This window comes from Notolabrus celidotus, chromosome 14 (genome assembly GCF_009762535.1).
Source record: "Notolabrus celidotus isolate fNotCel1 chromosome 14, fNotCel1.pri, whole genome shotgun sequence".
In the NCBI taxonomy this organism is placed as follows: domain Eukaryota; kingdom Metazoa; phylum Chordata; class Actinopteri; order Labriformes; family Labridae; genus Notolabrus; species Notolabrus celidotus.
Window position 1 is genome coordinate 19,589,438 of NC_048285.1, and position 13,806 is coordinate 19,603,243.

Below are 13,806 nucleotides of genomic sequence, written 5' to 3' on the forward strand. Positions count from 1 at the left end.
ATACAGTCTATGGTTCACATTTACTTCCCCACCCCATTTACCTCAATTCATTTCCACCCACTCACTTTTCTTTAGCTTTGTGTTGGTCAATGTAAGTTTTTATATGCGTCACAGGTATTAATGGTAATGTATTTTCATCCTTCAACCTTTATCTATTCTATCTGAATGATTACTTGTGTGTAAGAAAGAAACAAGAGGCAGAAGTTTTACAAGATTTGATTTATTAACTATGATACAGATCACATAAGGCCTTGCTGTATACACCGTTCCCATTGAGACAAATTACCATACTCAGCAAATAATGACAGTTTTTTTATGTTTGATGTTATCTTTTCACTTTACAGTACTTCATTTATTTTTTTTCTTTATTATTTTCTTTTCCCCCCATAATTTCTTAATATTTTTTTTTTTATCATCTCTTTAAATAGTGAGAGTGGTGGAGCCCTCTTCCTTGGTCGGGAAGAAATCATGCATTATACTGGGCTGGTCTCTCAATCGTTCACAAAGAAATTGTTAAAAAATGCTTTGTATTTTTTAATTATTAAAATAAAACATAAAAAGAAACTTTTTTTTTATCACCACTGACTAAAGGGCAAAGTGTTAGACCCCCTAACATACCAATAAACAACCATTTGAATATAGTTTTGCTTGTTTTTCATTTTAACTTAACAGACATCGGTCACCATTGTTGCAAAAAAAAAAGGAAAATAAAGAAAAGCAATGCAGCCACATATTATCACTGAACCAAAGTCACATTTTTTTATTCAATTGTTCTTCTAAACTGTCACTTTGCTTCCCATCTCTCCCTCAACCCTTTTTTCCACAGTCTTTGGCTGCCTCACAGTCAGTTCAGTATTAACACATTGATATACACAGGGAACGCCACTGGCCGGCGTTCACACACAAGTACCAGTGGTCACCCCTCCTTCCTCCCTCTGTCTCCTAAATAATGATCCCATTCACCCATTTGCTGTCTGTCCTCCCTCCCCAATCTCTCCCCTTTTCTACCCAATCTCTCTCACACTTTCTGTGAGGATCAGTGTGTGTAATCTGGACGGGCTAACAGGGTTACACAGCGGGGTAATGGCCGCAAGGAGAACTGCATTCCTCTCCTTCACGTTTGTTTGGATCACGCTGGTGTCTGGCTGTCTGCCAAGCACAGCTTGCTAACATGTTAGCTCAAACCCACCCACCCAAACACACACGCTCTTAATTCCGGTATCCTTGATTACACACACACACACATACAAGGTAAATAGGTAGTGTAGACTGATAAAAGCTCCCTTAAGAGTTCAGTGATTGGTTAAAGGTTTTTTCTTCTCCTTTGGGCAGAGATGATAGTCTGGGGAGACATGCAGAGATGCAATTCAGTGTCAAACAGAATTAAGTGACCTTGGTGAGCATCTGCTTAATATTAACACGCACAGGTTCACATGCACACACCTTTCTCGAGCTCACACAAACGAAGAGACATGAATGCGTGCACACACACACAAGCTTCCTGATCAGGGCTAAGCAACTCTCCTCGAGCCCCATCTCGCTGGTTTCTACGGTAACAGCAAGCTGGGGTTGAGGAATTCTGTGATGCTCCATTCAAGTCATGCAGACGAATGAATGGACTATCTGTTCTGTCTGCTGTCTCTCCAAGAACCGAACTGTCTCTGTTGAACAGGGAGTAACTGGGTTATGTTGTGGCATAAAAGTGACAGCCGGGGAGAGTAGTGGTTACACTCTTGTAAATTAGATTTCGAGTCCATCGAGGGCCGGTTTGAGTCCCCTTTTTAAAGGTGTTTGCTGTGTCCTAAGAGGACAGTGTACTGAGGCCTGGAGCAGTGGTTTCCAATTATGTCCGACAATAAAAAGCCTCCATCCTGTTAAAGTGTGCGCCTCGCTTCCAGCTTTTACTCTTTGCTTGTAATGCTACACTGTTTCCCAATCTCCTAAATCTTTATTTCCTGCCACTAACACATAGCACCCAGGAGGTGGAATGCACTCCTCAACAAAGAGACGAGTGCATTGGTTAAGTGGAAACTACCTACAAAAGACAGGGAGGCAATTGTATTCACTGCATGTCTAAGTAATTGCAATGTAGCCACGTGCTTAGTGACTACAGAGCCTGAATCTATATAATCTCAATTGATGTATATCAGATTTTAAATTGCTCCGCCTCACTTCTATTCTTCTATATACACAGTTACACTTCATGAGCTCTAGAGTAAATGTAACCTGACATACAATGGTGAAAAATCGAAACAATTGCACCCTGTAAGAGAATCTGACGCTACAAAAACCACAGTAGGAAAATGGTGCTACGCCCATGCAGTAGTAGTGAGGTGACATTATGAGCTGCAGTACCCAATTCTTCCTCTAGATGTCAGTGGTGTGCTCCCAGAGAAAGAGAGATTCGGGGTGGCCTGACAATAAAGTGAACGGTGGCTGTCATGTCATGTCATGGCAGCTTCAATTTGAAATGTGCCTTCAAAGTGCTCAGGAAAGTGCTTTTTTTTTTTAACAAGGTCCTTACTGTGAAAACTGCAGCGCTGACACACTCTTAAAAAAAAAAACAGCACAGCGTAAAAAGAAGCAACATGACAGGTGAAGGTCCAACACTGGAATTATTCCCAGCATCTGCCTACTGCAGGAAATTCCGGTACAACCAAAAGGCATGGATACATGCGCACACAGGCAGATAAGACAGTCGCACAGACACTGACACACAGGGCAGCTCCTTGAGTGAAAGGTCGAGGTTCCAGAGATTTTGTCAAATGAAGAGCAGAATCAGGAATTATCAGGACAGTATGAAAGCATATTAAGGACTAAGAACTATACCAATTAAATATCCCCTTTTTAGTTGTTTTGTGATGGAGGTTAAAGTTCAAACCATGAGAGACAGAGCAAACAGGAGGTCAGGAGACTTCCCAGAATGCCCAAGATGTAAGAGCCCCCATAATCCTTTGCTCCCATTTGCTTCCTAGCAGATCCAGTCAGATAGGTTTTTTTTTCCCTCTGTGCTTGGCATTCTGCCATGACTGAAACTGAAATTTTGTCTGTGTGTGTGTGGCTGTGTGAGGGGTTGATAGATAGGAATGTGTGAGATGTGGAGGACAGAACATCCAGTTGAGTGAGTGGCAACACGTGTCTCTTGCTTCAGTCCTCATGTGCAGTGGCGAAATAAACAAACATGTGTTCCAGGAATCGCTCTCTGCTCAATATCCGTCCCAGCCTCATTCTCCAGGTAGGTACAGCAGGTGGGTTAGATTGCAAAGAAAACATGCACCCCCAGCCTTAATTCCCAGCAAAGTCAGAGGCAAAAGGGATTGAGGAGGGTGGTTGTTGGAGGCACACTGGCCACTGGGTGTCTGGGTGTGTGTGTGTGGTGAAGAACTCCCAACAAAGTTCATGTCCTCCTGTACTACATCTGAGTCCCTTTAATAGTTCCTGGCATAGTCTCACTCTTCTATAGTGTGTTTGTGTGAAGGTTTTCTATAAGGCAAGGAGGGCACGTCTAGATGTAGTGAGACGAAGGGATAAAGTGGCGAAGAGGGAGGAAGGTACTGCAAGTTCAGTGTTTTCCCCTTTTTTCTGCCTTGTGTGTGTCCGTTTTTTCTAAAAGTAACAGAGGCTCAAATGCCCTGTCTTCTTCTTCTTCTTTTCTCCCAGACATGTAGATTTCTCCCTGTACATACTGCATCTCACTCAATCTCCCTCCTTACTTCTCTTTCTACTTCCTTTACTCCTTTAATGTATCTACTTCAATTCTCTCCCAAAATTCTAAATCTCTTGTTCCTTTAAATTCTCTGAATCTCATCCTTTTCGTTTTTTATTCTTATCCCTTATTCCCTTAAACCCTGATTCACAGCGTGTGTTGTTCCGTAGGGGGGTGATGGGGGTGCAGAGAGGGTGGCAGCAGTGCTGGTAGCGGGGACTGGGGAGTTGCAGGTGGGGAGTGGGGCGGGGACTGAGGTTGAAGGTGGTGGTGGTGGAGATGGTGGTGATGGTGGTGGTGGATAGGGGGGGCCGTAGTGTGGGATCACAGGAGGGGTGGCGGGGAGGACGTAGGGAGCGGGGGACGGAGTCGGTGAGGAGGAGTACCCCCCGGCCATGCAGGAGTAGGCCGAGGATGAGGAGGTGGAAGAGAGTGTGGAGGTCGGGGAGCCGGGGAGGCCGTCAGCCAGGGGTTGATTGTAGAAGAAGTACGCGCACTGGTGGATGAAGCCTTCGATGATTGTCTGGTAGGTGCGGGTGGCGGTCAGGGCGTCCATGGTGGTGAAGTCTGGTCTCATCAGAGTTGGCCAGAAACAGATGGAGAGGTTCTCACTGGTCATCAGGTTCAGCTTGTAGTTCTGACCCACCCTGGAGAACACAAAGAAGAAACAATTAATCAGCCATTTTGAATTATTCTTTTTAGCAGAAATCTTTTAAGGACGGGAAAACTGATGATGCCCTCTGAGCAGGGGCATGTCAAGACACAAGACCATTTAGAAAAGTGGTTGGCCATCCATGGTGTCACTCCAAAATCCTTAATTATGATTGGCTATTTTCTTTGTCAAATATGGGACATATGTTACACCAACTATTTAGACTGTAGCAGGATGCTAGTAGTTTATCTTGCATGGAAATTTAGCACATTCCTTTGGGGTTTGTAATCTAAACTATAGAGAAAATGACGGTGGCCCTGAAGGACAAAACTACAAAAATACTTCCATATCTATTTCACAAGAAAGACAGGTAAGAGAGGAAACAGTCGATCAAAACATTTTGAGCTTAGCTTGAGCATCACAGTATTGCTGTAAGCTCAATGCTAATGCTAACATTCTCACAATTCTCACATGCTCTGTTCACCCCCTTTGTGTGGCCATCCCCACATATATAGAGATTAAATCATCACTGCTTTAACACAGCTCGTGCCTCAACCTGAGTAAAACCTTTTATTCTGTCACTGTGCTAGTTTCGGTGATGTCACGGCGAGGTCATTGGACTGTGTGATCGGCAGTGTAGTCAGCATGGTTGTCAGAGACCGTCTCTGACCCCGTCACTCACTCACTTGTTCAAGTGGCTGATGACATATTTGAAGACCTCGTAATTCTCCTTGGGGAAGCGACGCAGAATGTCCTTCATCGTCTGGAAGCGCGTCTCTCTATCGTTGATCTCTGGATGGTGGCAGAGGGAGAAAAGAGAGAGAGAGAGAGAGAGAGAGGTTAGAAAGGGGGGGAGGCTGAAAGAAAAGATAAGGGGAAAAAGATGTCAAGGGTGTGAAAGGACAGAAAAATGAGGGAGGGGTACAGTGGAGAGGAAAGTAGGAAGAGCATACTGAAAGCAATTGGATTCAGCTTGAGGAAGAATCTGTGCAGGACAAAGTGATTTCATCCTGAAATCTTGTGAGATGAATGAAACACACGCACGTGACTCGAAAGGACTCACAAATACAGTTCAAAACATCAAAAATGTAGAGACAAAGACCACACACATCCCAGAGGAGAAACATACCATGCATACACCCATCACAATGTCCTACAGATTTCACACACAATCACACACATACATGCGCTGGGTGTGTTAAGCCTGATGGCAGCGAGGAGTGAGTCAGAACAGCTGACGTAACCAGCTAACACAGTCCATCCTGTGTGTACGTGTGTGTGAGCGAGGCAGAGAGCAGCAGTGAGACCAGCAGATGTTCTCCTCCACATCTCCAACATGATTTACAATCAGAGAATTTGACTCTGTATTCCCACTATGAGGTCAGCGTGGATCAAAAACAGATTTTTAGGCGTAATGACTTCACACAGCTCCAGTTCCTCCTGCTCTACATTCATCATCTGCAATCAAAACTTAACTTTCTGCTGCTTATTTAAAGTAACATCTCCATGACAACACACATTACCATCAACACATGCTGCTCCTCTTATATCTCTCTTTTCGCTCAAGCTGTCAGTAAAATAACTCATATTCTAAAAGTCAAACGTAATTTCCAGATTTTCTTGTCTCTCCACTCCACCTCACTCTTCTTCTTTGGCTCTATTGTGGCGGTGACTGCAGCAGCTTTATCAGGTCTCTGTCACGGCTGAAGGGTCTCGCCGGGGCCGCGAAAAACACACACGCACACACGCAAACACATTGCTTGTGAGTGACAGCAGCCTCACGGCCGGGGGGGTAAATCTCTCTGGCGCGATGCAAGACGAAGCTACGCCTTAAATCTCCATTCCAACAGATTACAGGACACAAAGAGAGAAAGAGAGGCCGCGCCGAGCCTCGTTTATCTAACATGACTGTTTCCTTATGACTTCATCCATAGAGCTCCTGCATCCCTCCATCATATGCAATCATCCACACATCCTCCTTTCCTTGAACATTCGCTCCTCCATCCCTTTTTCCTCCATCCGGCAAGGCAAATCCAATTCTCCCCATGGATGGATTTGGATTGCAAGAGTCGTGCTTGTTAGGTTAAAGAAAAGTCACAATGAAAGGGGAGAGGATTTAAAGCAGAATCCAATACACCTCAGGTTTTTTTTTTTTTAGAAGAACTGTCCCCGCTTCCCCCTCACATCACACCACCCCAGGACTTACTGAAGGCCTCCACCAGCTCGCCCTGCATGCTGTAGGGCACCAGAGGATCGGGCAGCTCAGAGAAGAAGGCCTTCATGGCTCCTGCTACTGTGTTGATGGTGAAGTCCTTCTCCACCAGGTCCAGGTTGTGGTCTGGGGGAGAAAAAGGGAAAGTCAAAGAAGATATTTACATGTACACGTCACAATTTTACATGCAGGTAGTTAACGAGAAAATGCGCACACACAAATAATAGCTAACAAAAGCTGGAGCCAAAGTGTTCCCAAAAGTCAACTAACTGTCTAGCCATTGACTTATTTTATATCTTAGGCACTTGTGTGTAAAGTTCTCAAAAAGCTGACTAATCTCCACACTTGAATTATTCATAATAACTATAATACTATGAGTGTAGATTTTCAGCATGACTGTGGCTTGACAAATCGATAAACAACAGTTTTTATGGACTTAATGGACTGTTAAATGACTTTTGCATTGATGTGATCATAGTACTTTAATTAGTAATACTACATTTTCCAGACAACACTCAAACATTACTGTTTGGTTTTTGATTTTCCAGAAAATGTGCCAATTTAAGATGCATAAAGATACTTCTTTGTAAGTCACACCTGCAGTTAAACAAACAGCCTGCTAGTGTTGGAAAATGAAGCCAAAGTGGAGGTGCAAAAACTGCAGTTCCTTGAGTGTCCACTTGAGGCTTGCTTCAAAAGCTAAGGAATTCCCCATGAGGCCCCATGTTAAAGAGCTCATCTATTCAGCAAAAATTAAACATGTTGACAACCTCAACACAAAACAGTCATTGGTAGGTAGTTCATTTATTTTGTTAACAATGTACACGGGGTGACTAAAAATAAAACATCCGTTCTGATGTTATCCAGGCTAATGGTTATGCAGAAATTTTCTATATTAGGCACACAGCTGAGTTGACAAGTAGATGGTCTGTTTGCTACGAGGTTGAAAGCCAGCATAAGCTCCATCACCTGTGTTTCCCTTAATGAAAGTTTGATCAAGTGAACATGGTGTCCACCATATTCAAAAATTCTATCTGGAAACCAGTGGATGACATCACAGAGACTACCTCCATGTTTCATCAAGTATATGGTTTAACCCATACGCTCCCATTTCTAATTTACTGAGTATAAATCCTTTGCAAACACCATCATGTCTGTCTAGGACTTCTATATGAATCATGAAATCAATGGGAAAAATAGAATTATAACCTTTAGGGATGACTACAGGGTTGTTTTAGTTCATAAAGGGACTTTTAATAAAAGCAGAACCATAGACAATTTGAAAGTAGATTTAAAAAAGCCCAGAGAGCCAGACTCTACAGTGGAACTCTACAGACTGTGTGAGCAGGAGTCTTAATTAAAAAAGCCATTTTCTGATAACTTTTTACTCTACAAAAGGTTGCTTGAGTAGGACAGAGAATGAAAAGAAAAAGTAGATAGGTTTGGAAGTTCTTGAACAGTCTTAAAGGAGCTTGCATTTTGGAGAGTTTTTTAAGTGTTGTGCTTCTGATGCTGCCTCCTGTAATGAGTTATCTGAATCTTCAGGGAGCTGATGAAGTGCCTTCTTCTGTGTGGCCATGAGACACCTACGCTGTGGTTTCACCTGTAATTGTCTTGTCCCATTGTCCCCGAGGCTCAAAATGATTCAATGCCAGGCTTCAACTCTGATTACCTGAGTTAGATTTAACCTCAACCAGGCATGGACAAGCACACACACACACATACACACACATGCACACATAAAGGCCATCTTGCCCTGCAATCCATCTCTGCAGCAACACGCTTCATTAACCAAACCAATCTGGAGGTAATTAACTGCCCACACCAGATAGACACATGCTTGGTGACACACAGTGTGAAAAAAACGTGTACAGGCACTCGTGTCAACATGCACACGCACACAGGTAGCAGGTAGAAGATTAAGGAGGCAGCTCTGCTGTCTATGAGGAAGCCAAGGCCAATTCTCTTGGTAGAGTGAATGCTGCCTGGTTAATTAGGGGATCCTACGCTTGTTATAGATAGACGCAGACATACACAGCAGCACCTCCATGGCCTTTTCTCCACACTGAGTCTTGTACGTGAACAGCTGAAGCAAGAATGAGCACATGCTCTCATATACGTTATGTGGGGAGTAACATACCTTGGTCAAATTGCCGCTGCATGCCCTCCATCTCTGCCTTGTTGCCGCTGACCCTGTAGATGCCCTCTGTGCTCAATCCTAGCGGAAGAAGGAAGAGAAATGTTAGTTCAGTGTTTCATGTGCTTAATTTGCAACTGGTATCAAGCTTTATGGGAACTGATCAACCATCATTTGATATATCATTACACAGAAGTATAGATTCACAAAGTGAGCTTTGGCAGGCTCGTCTAATGGGCTCTCTTTGTTCCCTTCAATCTAAACAGACTATTAAGACTATTTATTAAAGCCATAAATTACTCCTACAGGTCTACAGAGAGCCCACCAACTTAGAGCCACACCATTTAATATGACTTGAGAAAATACAGATGTTACGTGCTTTTCCTGACACTGACGGTTCAGACGATGCATCAAAGAGAAGGTTTTAAATGTGTTATTTACTTAAGAGGGCTGCAATAAAGGTTTATGCCTTGAAAAGGAAGGAATGAAAATGCGAATTCCTCTTAATTAAAGCTACAAGGCATATAAGGTAAATACCACACAAAAAGCAGGAATGCAGCAGCCTGCTATTTTTCATACAATTATGACTTTCCATTTCTTTTCCCTTCTCGTTGAATGTGTCTCCACACTCTCGATGGCTCGCAGCAGGTGCTGCGATATGATTGAGGGAGCTGATTTAATAGTTATTAAAGAGGCCTGTTGGGTGTTATTATCTATGTGCAGAAATAATCTCTTCAAACATAATCCAATTACCTGATTTAAAAGACAATTTCAGAGTTTTAACAACTACCTAAAATCTCTGACACTGACTTTTTATAGCTTTGGGAGGCACTTTCATTTAATTCCTGATGCTTATTTTTTAAGCTGACGTCTACTGCATGGACTGATTCTTCTCATGCTGTAAACTATTGTCTGATTGGAGTAAAGCACAAATGCAGCAGTCATTTTTTGTTTTTAGATTTAATGCTTTCCAGACATGCGCAAAACATGTCTTTAGAAGCACTGCACCAGATTTCATTTAGCATATTGTATCACTTACACAAACAAGGGAATTTCAAAAAAGTGACTATTTTCCTAATCGTTTAAGTATAAATTCAAATTCTACTGGTGAGAAAAGACTGAGGAAACAACTGTTTAAATTTAGCACAATTCATTTATCACAGGATTAGTCTGCGGGTTAACAATGTCAAAGGTTTTACAGAGTTTGGCTAAGGTTAGCAGAGCTAACACCACCTGCTAAACCATGCCACACCGTGCGACAAGATGCCATCCATCATCTGTGCTTGTTTACATCCAGGTAGTAGAGCATCATAGTATTAGGGCAGTAATAGTGATTGTACTTATGTCTGGGTTGTTGTAACAATTGAATTTCCCCCCCGGGGGGATCAATAAAGTAATATCTTATCTTATCTTAGCCATTGACAAGAACTACAGCCTGGCTAGCGTCTGTGCTACACAACATGTGACCAGGATTTTGGGCTACAATTATAAAGTATTAGTAATGAAGTTAACTACAGTGGCCCTGAAGGACAAAACACATTTACAAAATAGGACACACTTTTACAAAGTTGGAGACAAATTTTCATTTTGGAAAATATTTTTACATTTTATAAAACAAAATTACATTAACAAAACACTTTTACCAAGGGCAAAACAAATTTACATTTAAGGAAACAAATTTACAAAAGGCAGAACACTTTAAACGTTAAGTCTGACTCCGTTTAGCCTGAGGCTATGTGGTCTGAGGCCGTGTCATCTGAATTCTGACACATGAAGAAGGTTTTGCGGAGATGTGACGGAGCTTTTCTGGAGACATGATGCTTTTTCATCTGAGGTCTGACACCTCTCTCTGAGACCCGAGGATGTCCCAATATGTAAACCAGGTCGTTCAGTTTGGTTTCTCTCCATCAAAACAAACTAAATGACCCCTCACTCCATCACTTCTGGGTTACTTACGGTATTTGGTACATTCCCTTTCCATAAAAATGAGTGTTTGATCTTTTGTAAATCTGTTTCCTTAAATGTAAATTTGTTTTGGCCTTGGTAAAAGTGTTTTGCTGATGTAATTTTGTTTTATAAAATGTAAAAATGTTTTCAAAAATGTAAATTTGTCTCCTACTTGGTAAAAGTGTCTCATCTTTTGTAAATTTGTTTTGTCCTTCAGGGCCACCGTAGTTAACAGACAAGTAATGTTAGTGCAAAGAAAGGGTGACAATGTTTCATTTTGTGTCGACTACACGCATATCCCTTGTCAACACCCTCTAAGTGACAGTAAATGCCACCATTTGTGACTCAAATGAGTCAAATGATGACAGTGACGACATAAAAAGCACATCTGGTGTGAACGGAAGCTCACTTCATTTTCTGTCATTAAAAAATATTCTAGTTTAAGTAAGATAAGCTTCCACCTCCCGCCCTCAAAACCCTCTCTTGGTTCACACTTTGCTGGAGATTCAGGGAGACAAAGAGCAATCTGGAGGGAGCGAGGGAGATAGGGAGTGGCAGAAAAAGAGGGCGAGATAGAGAGAGGCAGGGAGGAAATGAGAGAGCTCTCACTCAAGGCATACAGCATCGATCTCCTCCTTCTACCAATCAATTATCCACAAAGGCTTTTCGAGCCAGACACTAGGAAAACAGGGATGGGAGGAGAGATAGGCAGAGGGAGAGTAGTGTAGCAGCGGTTTAGAGAGAGAGAGAGAGAGAGAGAGAGAGAGAGCGTGAGAGATAGGGGCAAAATAGGACAAGCACCCAAGTATGAGGGGAGATAGTGGGGGAGTGTGAGAACGCATAGGAGAGAGGGGTCAGACTGATGAAGAGAGAATGAGAAAAAAAAAATAAAGGGATTAAGATAAGGAGGGATATATGGAGGGATGGGGCATGTGTTGGAAAGAGCTACACACATAAAAGATGAAGGTTACATGAGACTTAAAGGAAAAGAGGGGGAGTCACAGGGCAGAGGGCGAGGGAGGATAGTCAGTGGGTGAAGACGGTGAATAAAATATGGTTGTAATAAGAGTTTGGGAAGGTGAATGTTTCAAAACATACAAGATCCTCTTCTTCAGGGGACAAAGAAAGCACCTGCACTTCCTATGGTAAACATGCATATGGCTACTTTATGTAGCTATCAGTTTATCGGCATCATCTTCTTTTGTAAATGTTGTCTTGATCAATAATGCGCAAATATTCACAATGTAATTTGTGATATGAGCATTCCCAAAAACACATTGTGAATGGTCTGGATATGTTGCAATATGTAAGAATTTTAAGTGAACAAGTAATGTTCTCTATCTCTGCATGCTGTTCACCTGATGGATGGAGGGCCTGGATAAAATGCAATTCTTGGACGCCGTTGTGATGCAGTCAAAAGAAGGTAGCTATGTGCTTCCCTCAGATTAAATGGTGCCAATTACATTCTTAAAAAGATTTTTCTATATGTATATTTAGGAGGGAAATATTGTCAATATAGGTATGCTTGAAATACGTAGAAACAGTATGTAAGAGCTAATGTGCACTCTTTCATTTCTGGTATCTTATAAGGGTGGGCGGATCGATCCCAAATATCGATACTACAGATACTACACCTCGTTTTTGAAGATCGATTCTAGCGTCAATAGGATCGATACCAGTTTCTCTCTTCTATGTTGTATCCATTTCATCAAAGAGTAGGGCTGTCTGTGCAAACAACGTTTTGTTCTCTAGAACACACTTAGTACAATTTGTGATATTGTACACCCCTAGTATCTTACAGAACTGCATAACGTTAACACAACCCCCTGGTTGCCCCAAAGCGGTTCATTTCCTGGTCGTTTCAATCGAAACGTATATTCCGACTACTACTCAACTTGTCTACAGGTCATAAGAACCAATAAAAACATTCCAAATTGAGCACTTATTACTTACTACTTAACTTATTGGACATGGCTCAACAAAGAAGCACAGAGAGTCTGCGGGTAAACCTTGTGAAATTGCTGAATGAACGATAGCAATGCTAGCACCACCAGCCTTAGGTCCTCCTTGTAGCCTAATGCCCTCATGCCTGTGCTGATAACGCATTGCTCCTGTCATGTGCAAGGGTTGCCAACTGTCCCCTGTATTAACCGGGACATCCCGTATATTGGGCTAAATTGGTCTGTTTCATATGGGACCTCAATTGTCCTGAATATTAATTATTAACTCTTGTAAATACAGCAGACTGCATTCTACAGATCCTAGATCAGATGAAACTGCAGTGGCAGATCATGTGCCAATCACACCGCCTGTCATCCAATCACAGGCCCCCTCACGTGCATCAGTTGTGTACAGCGCAAATGCGCCGAGTCCAGCAAAGACTCTGGCTGTGCAAAATGACAAAAGACTGCTTGAGTCAGTCAAGAGCAGCAAAAAGTGCATTTGGTGAGTCATTCTCCTCTTTTGCATTTAACTTTTCTTTTGCCTGTTTTTTTGATGTAAAGAGCCAAATTGTAGTTTCTTTGATGTTTATTCATATGAGGTTACATAAGGATACAGTATGGATTAAAGGGAATATACACTGAATTCACATCATGCTCACACCACCATGGCACCGTGCACCTATCCCTTATTTAGTAGGGAGAAAGTTGGCAACCCTATGTGTAACCGTACACAGCAAACACAATTTTCTACAACCCCAATTCTGATAAAGTCTGGACGAAAATGTTGATAAAAACATATTTTGGTGGTTTAAAGCCTTTATTTAAGCAATATAAGGGTGTCTCTCTGATTAAGTGCACAGTCAGAGAGGGCAGAAGGCTCTGATTACCTCCAGATCTCAGCACCCAAGTATTTTGCTGACTACATCCATATTCAATACATACATAAATAAGATTTAAGATCTAAAAATACACAACCATCTATATTAGTGGCCTCAGAGCTTTGAATAGTATTGAAGTAGACAAACACGCCTGTAAACCTGCAACCACCCTAACTCTAAGATCATGTTAAATGCTCCCCCTGATCTCAAATCAGCCTAAACCACCGCATACAGTAATGTCTGGATTCATCTACCAGGAGTCTAAGTCCGTAGTCCTCTATATAAAACATGCAGTGGCTGGGTGCTGCCCTTTACGTCGCTATGGAGGCTC

The 13,806-nt window shown here is 42.2% G+C and overlaps 1 protein-coding gene across 1 annotated transcript in view; it reads right to left on the reverse strand.

The window, feature by feature from the left end:
- Nucleotides 1-204: 204 nt before the first annotated feature.
- arhgap35a (Rho GTPase activating protein 35a) overlaps nt 205-13,806 on the reverse strand; it is a 93,981-nt gene continuing 80,379 nt past the window's right edge. Inside the window, 5 exon segments of the mRNA XM_034700735.1 lie at nt 205-4,015; nt 4,017-4,353; nt 5,045-5,150; nt 6,565-6,696; nt 8,711-8,788. Coding sequence (XP_034556626.1) covers nt 3,854-4,015; nt 4,017-4,353; nt 5,045-5,150; nt 6,565-6,696; nt 8,711-8,788 — 815 coding nt within the window. The 3' untranslated portion in view covers nt 205-3,853.